The following is a 15900-nucleotide window of genomic DNA, read 5'->3' on the forward strand; positions in this document are numbered from 1 at the left end:
TAATCAAGGCAGACAGACAACTGTAGATAACCATCTCTAAGGGTCTACAATCACCCTGGTATGTAATTCTGTAACATACTAAAACCTTTAGTAATATTTCAAGCAGAAAGGGAATTACCATTGGATATAGTCATTTTCTGAAACTGTTGGCAGGGTTATGGAAGTAAAGGTCAGGAAAGCCACTGCCACCCTTCCGGAAGTAAAGACATTTGGGTTTCATAGGGAAGTAATGCACATATTCTCAGCTGCCTAGAATACACCTGAAAGCCACTGGTAATAGTTTACCCCTGCCTTCTGCCAAAGCCCACATGCCTGCTCTCTGCTATCTGAGCAATGACAACTCCTCCTTCTTTATTGCCATCCATATTCTTTTATGTGTGCTTTTCATTTTGCAGCACATAAAGTTGAGCCTAACTAGCAAAGGATTCCTGGAAATGTAGCATTCAAGCTTCTAACTCATGCAGTGCACAAGAGGGTAGATGGTAGGGGAAGTGGTGGTGAATGGCCAACAGTCTGACACACTTAATCCATAAATGTCTTTGTTCTATTGATTAAATATTATTTGCATTGTTTTTCAGGTTGTTTTATTACCATATGGATATTTAAAAAGTATTAACTCCTTTATTCATCTCTTCCTTAATATTGTATTAAGACCATATGATACTTCCCTAGCTAGAGCAGAGAATATTCTCAACTGATTTCAATAATTTTACCAGGACATATGATGAGAGATATAAGGAAATCAAATCAACAATTACCACATTTTACTAACTTCATAGCTTCAGCCCAATTGCTTGTGGTCTGTAATATCCAGTTTTCTCTTTGAATGAGTAGATTTGATTATATCATGGTGAATCAGTACCAGTAATATATAAAATTTGTAAATTTATAAAGTGATTACTCATAAAATAAGGATCTGGAAAAAAGATAGGAAGTTTACTACAGTGAATAATTGTTTTGGTTTTTGATTAACTTACAAATTTAGCCTTTGGTTTGCATAATCACAACTGTAAAATCCTCAGTCTTACCTCCCCAGGTGGGCCAATCCTCCTGGGATAAGTTAAAGTACAGCAGCAGTTTGCCATAATTGCTTTTGATTTAAGACCACCTCTACATAGGACATCTGGAAAACAAGATTATGTGTTCTCCCAACCCAAGACTTTCTCCTAGCAATAATTCCAGAGAGTAATGATGACTAAGAAAGCATCTGCATAATACATGACCTGTTGCAACTTAAGCAGAATCGGTGAGAAATGCAATAGGCAGGTCAGCAATAACTAGAAACTGTCTCTTGCACAGAAGCTCCAGTTACACTTTATAGATTTATATCATTCTTATCTTTAGCACCTCATTTTTGTTTGTGGTACACACATCTCCAAATTCCTTCCTAGGTCATTTCTAAGGAAAAGCTAGCAAGATCACTCATGGGTTTCATGCCTATTTAATATTTATACTATTGGAATCTGGTTTTCTCAATAAAATGTTGCAAGCATAAGTAGACTCCTTACTAGTGTAATTTGGGGTGGAATATATGCAGTGTAACTCCACTTCTGTCCTCTCTTCCTCTTGGACAGACTTTAGGACCCAGTGTTGTTGAATTTCCCTTTCTGTGTGGTACCTGGAATATAAATATACTGCAATTTTGCCCTAATATTTTTGTCTGTCTCGATAGAAGTTCTTGGTGATTTCACATATCTCTCTGAAATGTTCCCTTCCCCTATAAATAAATGTTTTTTCTAAATTCCTTTTGTAATAAAAATTGCTCACCTAACAGCGTCTTTTGGTAATTACTTCATATCTCACTTACAGGGTTCTTAGTGTTTATGTGCATATACATTACTATTCATCCATATACAACAATGCTTATAGTTAAAATATTCATTTGATCAATAAATTAGAATCTACTTCTTTAACTTTGTTTTTATAATTTAAGTCCAATAGTTCAAATCCTGATTCTACATAAGTAGAATAAGTCTTACTTTTAAAGTAAGTAATTCAAGTAATGATTCTTTTAGATATATATCTTTACATGACTTGGATTTTTCTTATTTCATTTTTATGTTTTAATCTCCCTAATTACATTTTTTTCACAGTTTTCTGGAAATAAAAATTAAAGCTGTAATTATAAAATCCTCAGATAACATTGACTGGCTCGGTAGCTATTAAAAAAATAATTAGTACCTGTGCTATGGCTTTTTCTTTCAAACAAAACAATATTGTTTTAATGATTTGAGCCTAGTAGTACCATTCTTCATGTTGTTATGAGTCAACACCAGGGTATTGAAATTATAAAGTGAGATCATTATTAAGCTTGATACAAACCCAAAAGTCTGAAATCTCTGTCAGAAAGTGAGTCACCTTTCTGCTCAAGCAGTGAGGGTAATTCAGCATCATCTAAAATATGGTTGAATAAAGAAAGATTTCTCTTGATTAGTATTTAACTGCTCTTTTCCATAAGGTAACCTACAACAAGATGTTTGGCTCCAATTATCAGGGTGGAAATTGCTTATGCAAATCAATGTAAGGCAATGAGGTGTGGATAAAAAGCAAAAAGGAAATATCATTATTATTGGTTTGTGCTCATAAAATTCTGATAGCCTGAAGGTAATGACAGGCACAAAGCCATAGGGATTATTAGTAGCAACAACATACTCAATAACTTGTGCTCCAATGAGATGTTATATGGTAACATGTGTATGCAGGATTTTTAGTTGAAAACTGCAGGCTTACATTTGTGAGAGAGTGTTTTCTCCCTTACATGTAGGTTTTCAGATAAGTAAAAAGTCAGAAAATAATAGAGGAGCAGAGACATTGTGTCAAAGTTAATTTTCTTTCTGAAGAGATAATATTGTGTTTTTATCCAGATGGCAGCTGAATCATACTCAATCTAAAATGAATGACCATAGACAGCTTTTGCTCCAATGTCTCCTAGTTTTGCTTAAAATGCTATGCAGTTTTAGATATGCTATGGGTAAAATGGTTAACAACTTGAAAATAATTTGATGTGTTCACTCAATGTCACATGATAATAATGTTATCATTACTAATTTTTAATTATTGGATTTGACTTAATTGACATTTAATTTATTAAAGACATAACTACAAAGGAAAATTAATGAGCATGTTATAGAGAAAGAAATATTTAAGTTTCAGAAAAGATTTGATGGATTTCAGAATTAAGAATTCCATCTTTAATACAAACAAGTACTTTAAAAAAAGTAAATAGCATTCTGTATTCATATTTCTGGATCAGAGAGAAATAACTTTTTTTCATCAGTTTTTTAAATATACAGCCGCTGATTGAATCTTTATTATTTTTCTTCTGATTTATAGGTTGCTAACCGACCAATGTGGCTATATAACTAAAAAGCCCTTATTTTTAGAGACATATATCTCTATTTAATAATCCTGCAGGCATTTGTCCAGCTCAACAGGAGGTCTCTTAAGTTTATATGTATTGGTTATCTGTTATCTGTTAGTTAAGGGCTCAAGATGTATTACATATTAGCTAATCGGGTTGATACTATGAAATGACATTTTTGGTTATTTAAATGTATCTATGAAATTATTAGACACATTTAGTTGACATATGGATGTATTTATATGTTACTATATGTGTAAATGCACGCCAACCTGTAAATATGGACACATCTACTAAAAACTGTCTCTGACTCTTCCTAGACATTGCCATTTGGTTAGATCGCTAGTTCTGTACTATAATAAACTTGCTTTACAGGCATTTTTCTGTAACCTACTTAACTCCTGCATCAGCAGTTTTCTTTCTTTTTCTTTTAAAATTTTATTTTTCTTTTTATTTTATGTTCTCTTTTTGGAAAGTGCATGTAATAGCCTAGAACTATATATTTGGAAATGTTACAAAAATTGCTCCTAAGTTAAAAATATTTCTCCTCATTTACTAATATTTTCATAATTGCTTGACATGATTCTGTTACATAGCTTAGTTTAATACTAGTAATATGACATAGATGTACCATAATATATTTTGCTTTATCCATGTTTGTGAGCAGTTACGTTGCTGTCCAATTTTTGTTAAATAACGCTCTAATAATCTTTACATTGTTGATTTTTTCCATTATATTTTCAACTATCTCTTCATATATATATTTTAGGAGCATAGTATCAATTTTTTCTCCAAAATATTAAACCAGTGTATGATGCTAGAAGTTTGAAAGTTCTCTGTTTATACTATACTAAGTAAACAGGATTCTTATAACTTTTCAGAATAAATTTCTTACTAATTTAGTAAGTAAAAAACTTTTTTCATTGTTATTTCAGTGTATACATTTTATCATAAATGAGGCTATGAAATATTTTAATACATTCTCTGCTTGCATTTCACTCCTTTCATTCACTCTTTTATAACATTTATCCATGTGTCTTATGCGTTAAAATTGAGGTCTTACTCTCTTTTTTTGTAACTTTATTTAGTTATAAAATAAAAGTAATGAACTATAACATATTTATTGCAAATTCTTTTTCTCTTATATTTAATATGTTAAAATTATTGTTATGAAAAAATACCTTATAAATTATTGACTTAGGAGTGTTACAAAGACTTAAGTTATATATTTTGAACCTGGTTTACAAAAGGTTCGTATGCATCCAAAATTTCCCTTTGGTCCACCTCTGTGTTTTTGTTTATGGAAGAGAGAACTTCATGTTAGCACGGCACAGAAAGAAATGGTAGTATCCACTTGTTATACTGAATCTGATTTCCTTTTGCAATCAGTCTCCTGTATTCACCTTCTCTCTTCTGCTCAAGGTCTCTCCTTATGATTATTTTACAGATCATTTTCTTTTCCATTTAAGAACAATAACACATGTAAGTATTAAAAATCATTTATTAATGTTTTGTGCTAAAAAAACAAAATTGTAATTTCTCTTCTTGTACCCGCTTTGCTTAGTTTTATATATACAGTTCACATTCCCCACCCATTAGACATGTCCAGTCATTCATTTATTCCACATGTATTTATGATGCCTCTAGTCTATGCCAGACATCATGATAAGTACTAAGTATTGAGGGCATGCTGTACACAGTAGATATGGCCCCTGTTCTCGTGAATCATGTAACAGGATAAAGGGGATACACCATAGATAGGAAAAAACAAATCTATTTTTTGCTCAATGTGAAAAAATTCTAGGAAGCAAAAGTAGGATGCTGCGAGAAAGCACAGCGAGTGGGTGGTTGGAACAACTCTAGATGGGGTGTTTAGGGAATCTTTGAGAAGACGGTAGATATGCTGAGGTCTGAAGGAAGAAAGATGGGGGTCAGGGAGAGTCCAAGAAGAGGGAAGGGCTAAGACAAGAACTGAGCACATTTAAGGAAAAGAAAGAAACTGATGGATGTGTAGCGTTAGTAAGAATAAGAGGTAGGAGAGATAAGCAGCAGGCAACCATGCATTGCCTAATAGTCTGTGTTAAGAAGCTTTAATATTGTTCCAAGTGCTGTATTAAACAGTTTTAAACTGGATATGACATGGATCTATTTACATACAGAACAGTGCTCTGGCTAATTGTAATAACACGCTGGGATTGAGGCAGTCAGAATACCAAGAAAGGGATTGGGCAAAAAAAGTAAGGAGCATATTTTTATATTCAGGTGAGAGATTATCAAGGCTTAAATGGTTCATAGAAATAGAGACGTAGATGGATCTCAAATGTTTTTTAATGGTAGAATACAATGGACCTAGGGATAAATTGAGTGAAGAGCATGGTATGCGAAGTGAGGAAGAGAATGTAATCAAGAATGATACTGAAGTTTCTGGGATGAGGACCTGGAAACATGCCTTGAACAACTGTAACAACTAGGGGTTCAGAGAAGAGGAGGAGCTCGTGGAGATGACTGAGATGGAACAGCGAGAGAGGCAGGCAGAGTATCAAAGCATCATATCACAGATGCTTAGAGAAGAGTTTGTTTCAAGGACAAGAAAGTGGCTGGCCAACAATGTTAAATGGAGTAGCAAGGTGGAAAAGGATAACAATTGTAAACTGTTCCTTTTGGTACCCTGTAAATTCATCAGTTTCAGTGGAGTAGGTTAAAGTGTGAATGGGAATGTGGAAATGGAAACAGAGTATGTAAAATAAAATTAAACGAATTTTTTCAAGAAAGGAGATAAGAAAAAGCGGGTCAGTTGTTAGAGGGGGATAAAGGCTAAGGAAGATTTTTGTTTTATTTTTAAATATGAGAGGGAGTTGTACTGGTTTTAAGCTGGCAGATAAAGATTCAGGAGATGACTCTGATAATGTTGGAGAAGTGAGAAATAACTCCAGGACCTTGCTCATTGAGAAGGTGAAGGCACTTGTCTTTAATAGGAGATTTATCTCCAGTAAATTTGGAAAGCTGGCAATGGGGAAATCAGAGAAATCCTGATGACTTATTTTTTTAGTGTTTTTTGAGAGAAGGTCACTAGCTGAATGAAAACGAGGTGAGAGTGGGAAGTGGAGAAAGTTGAAGATAGAGAATTCAAAGAGTAGAAAGGTACTTTCTAACAGTTTTGAGTTTCTATTTGAATTTGGTGATTATGAATAAGCTCAGCTTTTCAATTGCATGATTTTTTTCTGCGATATTCAGCTGTATGAGTACAGGTTTAGAGAAGACAAATATTTGGATTCCTCCATGACTGGGATTTTTGCCAAACTACTGTAATTGAAGGACAGTAAAACAAAACAGATGAGGCTGTTTCCCAGGATTGATTAAGATGATCTATGAAATCTAATCTGGATACTCAGGGAAGAGAAGACAGGAAGAATCTGCTAGACAAATAACCCACCATTAATAATAAGAACAGTAAGATTAGTGTCTTTATTGCATGAGTGCCAACTTGGGTAAGTCTCTTTTGTGCTGAGTCGAATTAGTGTACCCATTCCATGAACTGCCCATCAGGGGTCTTGTCATCTCATTAGAGCTCTGTGAAAGACAGGCTGCTGCTAGTCCCTACAACTTGGAGAACTGTCCAAAACCCATTACTTTCTTGTATTTGGAAGGATGTCTTCTAAGCAGCTTTTCTCAAGCCTAAAGGAAGCTCTGTTCTTAATTTTTCTTTTCCTTTTCTACCACTCCACTGCATCCCCCCACCCCACCCAGGCAATTTCCTCCTTCAATTAGTACATATAATGTTCTTTTCTTTGCTTTGCTTTGCTTTTCTCTCTTCTCTCCTCTTCTCTCCTCTCCTCTCCTCTGCTCTTCTCTTTTCTTTTCTCTGCTCTGCTCTTTTCTTTTTCTCCTTCTTTTTTTTTTTTTTTGGAGTTTCGCTCTCGTAACCCAGGCTGGAGTGCAATGGTACGATCTCGACTCAATGCAACTTCTGCCTCCTGGATTCAAGCCATTCTCCTGCCTCAGATTCCTGAGTAGCTGGGTTTACAGGTGGCTGCCACCTCACCTGGCTAATTTTTGTATTTTTAGTAGAGATGGGTTTTACCATGTTGGCCAGGCTGGTCCTGAACTCCTGACCTCAGGTGATTCACATGCTTCAGCCTTCCAAAGTGCTGGGATTACAGGAGTGAACCACCGCTCCCGGCCAAGTCCATCTAATTTTCTTATGGTGTCTCTAGAACATTTTGGCTTCCCTTGGAGGGAAGATTGAAGAAGACTTTTGACACTAGCCCTTTTTTCCATTTATCTTGCTATTAAAATAACTGAAGTTTTTGGGATTCTTTATGTGGTTGGTATTTTTCTAAGTCGTTTATTTGTTTTATATCATTTTCTGTGCATACCCTTATCAGGTAAGCACTACATTATGTACATTTTTCAGTTGAAGAAATTAAGGTTTAGAGAAAATAGATACTTTAACAGATTACATGACTGGTAGGGATCAGCCTGGATTAATACATATACCTAGTTTATATATACCTTCTTTCTCAACTAAATTACATTTCTTGCCAAATTGCCACCAGCACCAGGGCTAAAGAGCACAGAGGTGGGAGAGGGGAACTCTGTGTACATGTCTACAATCAGTGGGCAACCTGATTTACAAGAAGCAGTCCATTTTTACCAACCAGGATGTAATTTATCTATTTTGGGAGTGAGTGATGATCAAAGCCCTTTATCAGGATATTCAGAAAAAGCAATTCACAAACTTCATTTTAACCAATAGATTCACTTTATGTCTCAGTAATATTTCATGCCAGCAGCAAAAGTGAGATGTAGAAATAGTTTAGTGCCCCAGAACTCCTCTACAGACTGTGACACATTATTTCACTGACAGGTGTAGACCTTGTCACCTTGTTCTGGAATGGCATACAAATCCTACAGCGGAAATATTGTAACTCTGGTCATGTGCCTGCAGGTTGAGGAATTGACGGTATGATCTATAATTACAACATAGGAGATATTTGAAAACAAAAGTGGTGTGAGAAGATGCCTTTGTCTGTAATTTAAAGCAAACAAACAAGAAACCCTTTCATGAGCTGGCAGGTTGTTTTGATTTAAAATGTTCTGATGTTCTAACTATATTTAGCAGCCACTTATAAAAATACACTTATTCTTGCAAAATTTACATTAATTGGGTGGAGTAATGGATTTGCAGAATATGTAAAATAACTTTTGTGTTCTAAATACTCTCATATCTAAGCAAGCCACTTCTAAAGGTAAATTTAGGGTAAACACATTTAAAAATTCAGAATCAGAATGGCATGCAAACCATGAAAACTGACTTTCAACTATTCTTCTTCTGTCTCTCCAGTAGCTTTCTTTCCTAGATCTGTCATCTCTTTTTTCTTTTCATGTCGGGTGGCTTGAATGGCTGTACCTCAAAAAGTTTAGTAATGGTTCTTATTATACTGGATTTATGTCTTGGAAACCTAATATAGTTTAATAATAAAGAAAAGTTTCAATAATTATTTATACTTTTTCATCTTTGACTCTTATCTAATAGAATTAAAATATAAATATTATTTTTTAATCTTTGCATAAAGCTTTCTTAGTGCTCTGTTACTCATTTTTATTTAATCTTAAAATTTCCATCAATTTCTAGGTATGAATCCAAATAGATACCTTGGTCTATAGTCTAGCTTTCTTTGTTTGAGTTGGTCACCTGTCACTGTTGTAGTCTCCTTGCTCCTGTTTGTCAAGGTTAGGGAATGTAAAAATATCCTCTGAAGTGCATGGGCCAGGCTTCAAATGGGTTTCATCCAACTCTTGGGTGACTTTGCTGTGATCTGATACTTTCAATCTACTTTTGCTGTTGTTCATGGATCCCTTTAAGATCATCTTACTCTAATAATGCACATACTTACAAATATATAAGTCCAGAACTTATATATAAGTTCTCAGTGCAGAAGCCACTGCTTTGGAAGCTTTGTTTAAGACAAAAGTGTTGCTTTTTAAAATGTTTTTGTTGTTGTCACTCTGTCTGCCCCTCCATCTATAGAACCTTCTCCACTTCATTTCAGTTTTAATCTTTCTCTCCAACATTCTTGTCTGCTTTTAAAACGTAAAAAATTAAGTATACATGTCTTTCATGCCATACCTACTGTTCATAACAACAGCAAAAGCCTGAGTTACTAAATAGATTTTAATGTTCTTTAGCTTTTATTTTGTATAAGTTGTAGGCAGTAGTTTATTTTCTTACTGGAGATCACTAAGATAATGTAGAAGTGTCTTGCTTCATTTTGTTTAACCCATTAGTGTTGAATTATGCAAGCAACAGAAACAAATTCTGGTTAAATTAGGCAGAATGGAAATTATTTGAAGGATATAGATAGCCCATTGAATCATTCGGAAGGCTGAAGAACCACGCTTACAAAGTAGAATAAGAACTAAAATAGATAAAAAATCAAGAGATGTAACCAAGGTTATGCCACAGGAGTGACAGGTTCAGCTTTTCCCATTAGAGTGGCTACCACAGGACTCTTAGTGTTGCCATGACAGGTACTACTCTTTTAGGATTCATAGTGCTAGGACAAAGCATCCCCTTGTCTGAGGCCACAGCACATGCCCAGGCTTTAGCTGCCAGGGAAAGTGGAGAGGGAATATTTAGTATTTTGTCCCTTCCATTTCAATAGAGGAAGGCAGAGATTTTGCCTGCCTCCCAGATTCCATAGTGAGTGATTGCCCCCCTATAAAACTGGTGTTTAAATGCTGGAAAGCCAAAAAAATGACAAATGCCCACTACAAATTTTTTGAGGTACAATTATTCTTGATAGAAAGCAACAATATTTCAAACTCTTGCTTCAGCCTTCTTGTCACATAGTCAGAAAAATCAATGCTTGAATTTACCTAGCATTTCCAGACTAGTCTTACAAGTATAGGACATCCTACTTCCCAGTGTCAATGAGTCCCAGGCTGCTGTACCCTGTCTCACTGGAGAAAGCACTTCCTATACCTAGTTGCCTCCCTTTTTTATTGGCTGAATTTTGATTTTTTTTTTCAAATTCTCACCCTCTTCTAAACAACCATGTACTTGAGAGGACTGTGTCTTTCCTTGGGTAAAGTTCAAACAATGCTCCCTTAAGATGCAATAACAGATTCTTGCTAGAGCACATGATGCAATTTTGACAAATGACAAATGTGGGAAATTTGCTGCAGAATTTGAGTGGAAGTTTTCCTGATTCTTTAAAGGAGGTTCTCAGGAAGAAATTCTGCGTCTTTCCTCTGTACAATGTCATGTCTGAATATGATGATTGCTGCTGCCATCTAGCCACCAACCTGAAAATGGAGCTAAATCATAGATGGGGCGGGACCAAAATAATTCCAGAAGAAAGTGGCTACAGCTCTGTCCTACTACCTACTTATGAAGGAAAGAATCAATACGAATCAATACAGCTTTTTTTTTTTTTTTTTTTTTTGAGAAGGAGTCTCACTCTGTCACCAGGCTGGAGTGCAGTGGTGCGATCTCCACTCACTGCAAGCTCCGCCTCCCAGGTTCACGCCATTCTCCCGCCTCAGCCTCCTGAGTAGCTGGTACCACAGGCACCCACCACCACGCCCAGCTAATTTTTTTGTATTTTTAGTAGAGACGGGGTTTCACCATGTTAGCCAGGATGGTCTCGATCTCCTCACCTCGTGATCTGCCCACCTCAGCCTCCCAAAGTGCTGGGATTACAGGCATGAGCCACTGCGCCCAGCCTAAATACTGCTATTTTAAAAGTCGTTCTATGGTGGATGCTTATTACTTGCAGCTAAACACATGTAAACGAATCCATATGGTTTTTATGGAATCATCCCTTTATGTCTCAAGGAGTAAACCATTTATGTGGTTAATCCTCTATCCTAGCATGCTAAAGGACTCATTAATAGGAAAGCAATTATTCCATAATTATTTCCATGTAAATCTTAAAAGATAATAGAGCTTTACTTCCTTAATTCATTCTTTACTTTTCCCTTTGTCTTTATTAGTCCTGTTGGATTTTACACATGACATGTTATGAACCACATCACTTGTTAGCAAATGAAATAAAACAAAAATGGTCTTGTATGCAATAGTTCACAATTTTTGATGACATTATATGCAATCGCATATATCCATTCAAGTTATATGCCTGACAAATATATACTGAAATAATGAATTATGTCCCATCTTAATATTTAAATATGATATTTTGGGGGATCCTGATATACATATATATATGTGTGTGTGTATATATATATATATGGAGAGAGGGAGAGAGAGAGAGAGAGAGAAAGCACCTGTTGTGTACTAGATTGGGCACAAAGATGTTGGTTAAATAGTGGTAAACAAGATTGGCAGTCATTACTCTCACGGAGTTTACAGACTGTGTGAACGAACAGTCAAACTAATAAACAGGCACCTATGACACAGTGGGATAAATGCTATTATATAGAACATTGTGTGACAATATAAAAGAGATATTTAACTTAGAATTAGGAAGGAGGTTGAAGTGGATAGGAAATGATTCCTGGAGGAAATGCATCAAAATTGAGTCCTGGAAATTGAATTGAATTGAATTGAGGTAGCCAAAGGAGAAAAGAGTATGTAGAGAATTGCATGTGCAGAGAACCAGAAATGAGATAAAATATCCATTAGACATCTTCAGAAAGCTGAAAGTGGCTAAATTCATGCAGGGAGCAACAAGTTAACAAATGGGATTTGAGAAATACAGAGGGACAAGACTATGGAGGCAATTTTTAGGTTGTATTAAGGAGTTTGGACTATATTCTGAACATAGCAGGGATTTATGTGTATATTTAACCAAAAATATTCTGGCTTTGTGGGAGAGACTAGATGTGAAAGGGACAAAGCAGAAACAAGGGCAGCTGTCATCATCTATGTAAGATTCTGAACAGTAGATATACAGGTAAGAGAAAGTGGGAATCTTGGAGTATATTTAGTTCATGTATTATTAATTGAATGTGGTGGAAAGGGCAATCAAGGCATCAAGATAACTCTTTGCTAGGGGTGGATGAAAAGGTCTTCACTGGAGAGGGGCCACCAAAAGGATCGATGTAGGGGAGGATAATGAGTTCAGTTTTTAATAGGACTCGGTTGTCTATGTGGCTGTTAGGACTCAGTTATCTATGTGGCTTGGATATATTGGCTATTGGATTTGGGTAGCCAGAGGCATGGGGTTTGGATGTAGGCTGAAGACTCTGAGTTCCAATGTTCTGATTTCTTAGATGATGATGATAATATCTACCTCTAATGTTGTTGTGTGGATTGAATGAGATAAAATTAAGGCAACTCGCACAGTGTTAAAAAGGAGACAAATATTACTGTTTTCATGTGCTGTGCCCTTTCATTATTATTGATAATGATGCATTTCCTTCTCAGTTACTCAGTTTTCCAACCTATAGCCTGAGATTATTAAAAAGATTACCATAGAGAACGCCCACCGAATACTTATGATGTGTTAGTCACTCTTCACTCTTTTAACACTGTATATTGAATCATTCAATTCTCAGAAAAATATATATAGTAGTTATTTTATTATCCCCATTGTTATATATGTGAAGATAGGCACAAAGAGTTAAACAGCTTTCTAAAGCTCATATAGCTAGTGAATGTTGGACCTTGGGTTTGAACCAAGGCAGGCTCTTGTTACTGCATTTTAAACCACTATGCTGTGATGCCTCTCTCCATAGGCAGATGTAATATATTCTTGTTTAATAGAGTTTTAACTTTTAATCAGTCTATATTATTTGTTATGTCTCTTAAGAATAGTCTGATGATTATCTTTATTTTATTCCTTACAATAACTCTCTTATTTCTGAAATACCTAGTATAGAGAAACCACAATTCTTTTAAAGTTAATATTAAAACATTCTTCTATTTTATGTCATAATGTCAAATCTGCTGAAGATTGACTTTTATACACATAAACGTAAACTTAGATTTCCAATTCAGATTTATATCTCTGAGGACTTTCATATTCACTGACTTAGAGATTTGAAAAGAACTTAAAATACTTTTATTCAATGAGATAGCAAATATGATTTCATCTTGCCAAGTGGTTATTCTACCAAGACTTCTATAGCTTCAGTCATGGAAATCTCCCTACACAAATCACATCTCAGTATTTGTAGTTGTTCTCAGTAACCTTTTCTTCACCATTGTTTCCCCTGTACTAGAAAGTTACCTGAACACGCTAAGTGCTCCATACATTTTGTGGAATTAATGAAAAAAAATAGATGACTGATTATGAAAACATACTCATTATCCTTTAAGTTTCTTTACATTCTGCAAAATTTTCTTATTTCAAGCTATGAGTATGTTTATGCAAGCTTTCTCTTTAAAAAAAGGGAAACTTTTTAAAAAAAAAGTTGGCACATGTAAAATTCCAATAACATCTGAATATCAGGGTTACTGAGAGTTCAAGAAGATATGTTATCTTCCCTGAATACAGAGGCAGGCAAGTTGGAAATTGCTTCTTATGTCTGGATAATTTTCATTTCAGCCTGCTTGAAGTGGAAACTTGAACCTTTTTCTAAACTGAGAAGGGAAGAAATAGTTCAAACTGATGATAGTAGGACAAGGTCAACTCATATTATGAATAGTTAGACTTTTATGATCTTTGAGAAGAAAATTGTATATTGGATTTTATAGTATTCCTTTATTTCCCCTTTGCTGAATTAGCCTAGCAGCACTACCCATAAACAGAACCTAAAGAGTTCTAATATTAGCACCGTTTATTATTACATCACTAAAATAAAATGCAAGTTAGGCACTGTGGCTAAGGCCTGTCATCTCAACCCTTTGAGAGGCCATGGAGGGAGACTAGCTCAAGCCCAGGAGCTCAAGGCCAGTGTGGGCAACATAATGGGATCCTGTTGCTACAAAAAATTTAAAAATTATATAGCTGGGTGTGGTGGTGTGTGCACCTGCAGTCCCAGCTACTGAGGAGGCAGAGGAAGGAGTATCACTTGAGCCTGGGAGGTAAAGGCTGCAGTGAGCCCTGATCATGCTACTACACTCCAGCCTGGGTGACAGAGTGAAATCTTGTCTCAAATAAAAAATAAAAAAATAAAATAAAATGCACTTTTATATTTTGTAAATCTTATTCCCAAATTTATTCATTTAAGTGAAAAGAGCATAACGAATAATTTTGAAAGTTAAATCTGAAATAATCTATTTAAATCCTGGTCTCTGGGTTTATGTTGAAAAACCTCACATGGAATTTTCAAAGCCAAATTAGAATTCAGAATGGTTATTCAGGGTTATATGTTTTAACAAAGTTATTCATAACACCTGACGGCAATGATGAATTTGTGGTTGCTGAGTTAGTGTTGGACATTGCATCTCTAGGCGTCTGATTAAGTGGGAGTTGCCATTTGCTGTGCTGTGAGTTGCCAACAAAAGCTGAACCTGTCACAGGTGTTACAATTTGTATTTCAGAAAATTTGCTTCCCCCAAGTTTAATTATCCCCAGAGTAGCCCACTCCATATAAAGTACTGAAGGAGTCAGCATTTTTCTTTTCAGTACTTTGATGTCATTTAGGATTTTGTCTACTATCTATATGTTGCAGAGATAATGGAATTTCAAACGAAGAAGGAGGGACTTTTACAATATAACACTATTTTTATATTCATATTTCTGTTTTGAAATCAGAAAAAAAATAATGCAAACCAGCCGTAACCAAATAGCACACTGACGAGACAAACCGTGCTTCTTAGAGGAGAACAAAGTGTGAATCGGATAGAAAGTGTATAGGTTTTACCACTAATAACTAAACATTAAAAATGGCAAGTCCAAAGCCCCAAAATATTAAATAAGCTTAGGAATGACTTTTTCTTATCAAATATTAATGTGTGCTTCAAATCCATGGAAATAAGTATTTATCATTATTGTAACAGGCAGCCTTTCCTTTGCAGAGAGACCACTGAACTGGAGACAGATTGTGAAGAGAGTATTCTTTCGGCAAAGCAATCCCTCTTAACATCAGCATATATTAGCCCTTTCTTTTTTTCATGAAATATTTCTTTTTCAACACTTTAACACCAAAGCCTGATGGGAAAGTTTCTCTAAACCTTTCATTGAAGAGGTAGTGTTTTCAGAATTGACTGAGGTTGACTTGCTCAATTAGAGAAAGATCTTTGACCCTGGATATCTGTAAGAAATCATTATAGTTATGAAAATAATTTTTAAGAGATTAATACTGGTTGATGACTTAATGAGGAAATATTCTATAGTTAAATATCTTTGGAATATTTTTAAATGAGATGCTTTATCTTCTTTTATGTCCTTTTTTCGTAATATAATTCTAACATATGAAAATTATTAACTGAATTGAGAAATAAATGTGTTTACTAGTTACTGTTTAACCTTTGAATTGTAATTACAATCTTATATTCTTGTAGGATTATTTAGCCATTCATAAGTATGGCAATGCAGCCAGAAATGATCTCTGGAATACATTATCGGAGGTAAAGTATAGAAAGCTCAAATATCAAAACCTCTACTTGAATATTTGAATTGCATTTA

At 35.0% G+C, this 15900-nt stretch overlaps 1 protein-coding gene across 1 annotated transcript in view; it reads left to right on the forward strand.

The window, feature by feature from the left end:
• The window catches only part of TRHDE (thyrotropin releasing hormone degrading enzyme), a 412928-nt gene that overhangs the window by 285688 nt on the left and 111340 nt on the right, over positions 1–15900 (forward strand). Inside the window, exon 8 of the mRNA XM_023226560.3 lies at positions 15777–15842. Coding sequence (XP_023082328.1) covers positions 15777–15842 — 66 coding nt within the window. The remainder of the gene's footprint in view (positions 1–15776; positions 15843–15900) is intronic.

Source organism: Piliocolobus tephrosceles, chromosome 10 (assembly GCF_002776525.5).
Source record: "Piliocolobus tephrosceles isolate RC106 chromosome 10, ASM277652v3, whole genome shotgun sequence".
In the NCBI taxonomy this organism is placed as follows: Eukaryota; Metazoa; Chordata; class Mammalia; order Primates; family Cercopithecidae; genus Piliocolobus; species Piliocolobus tephrosceles.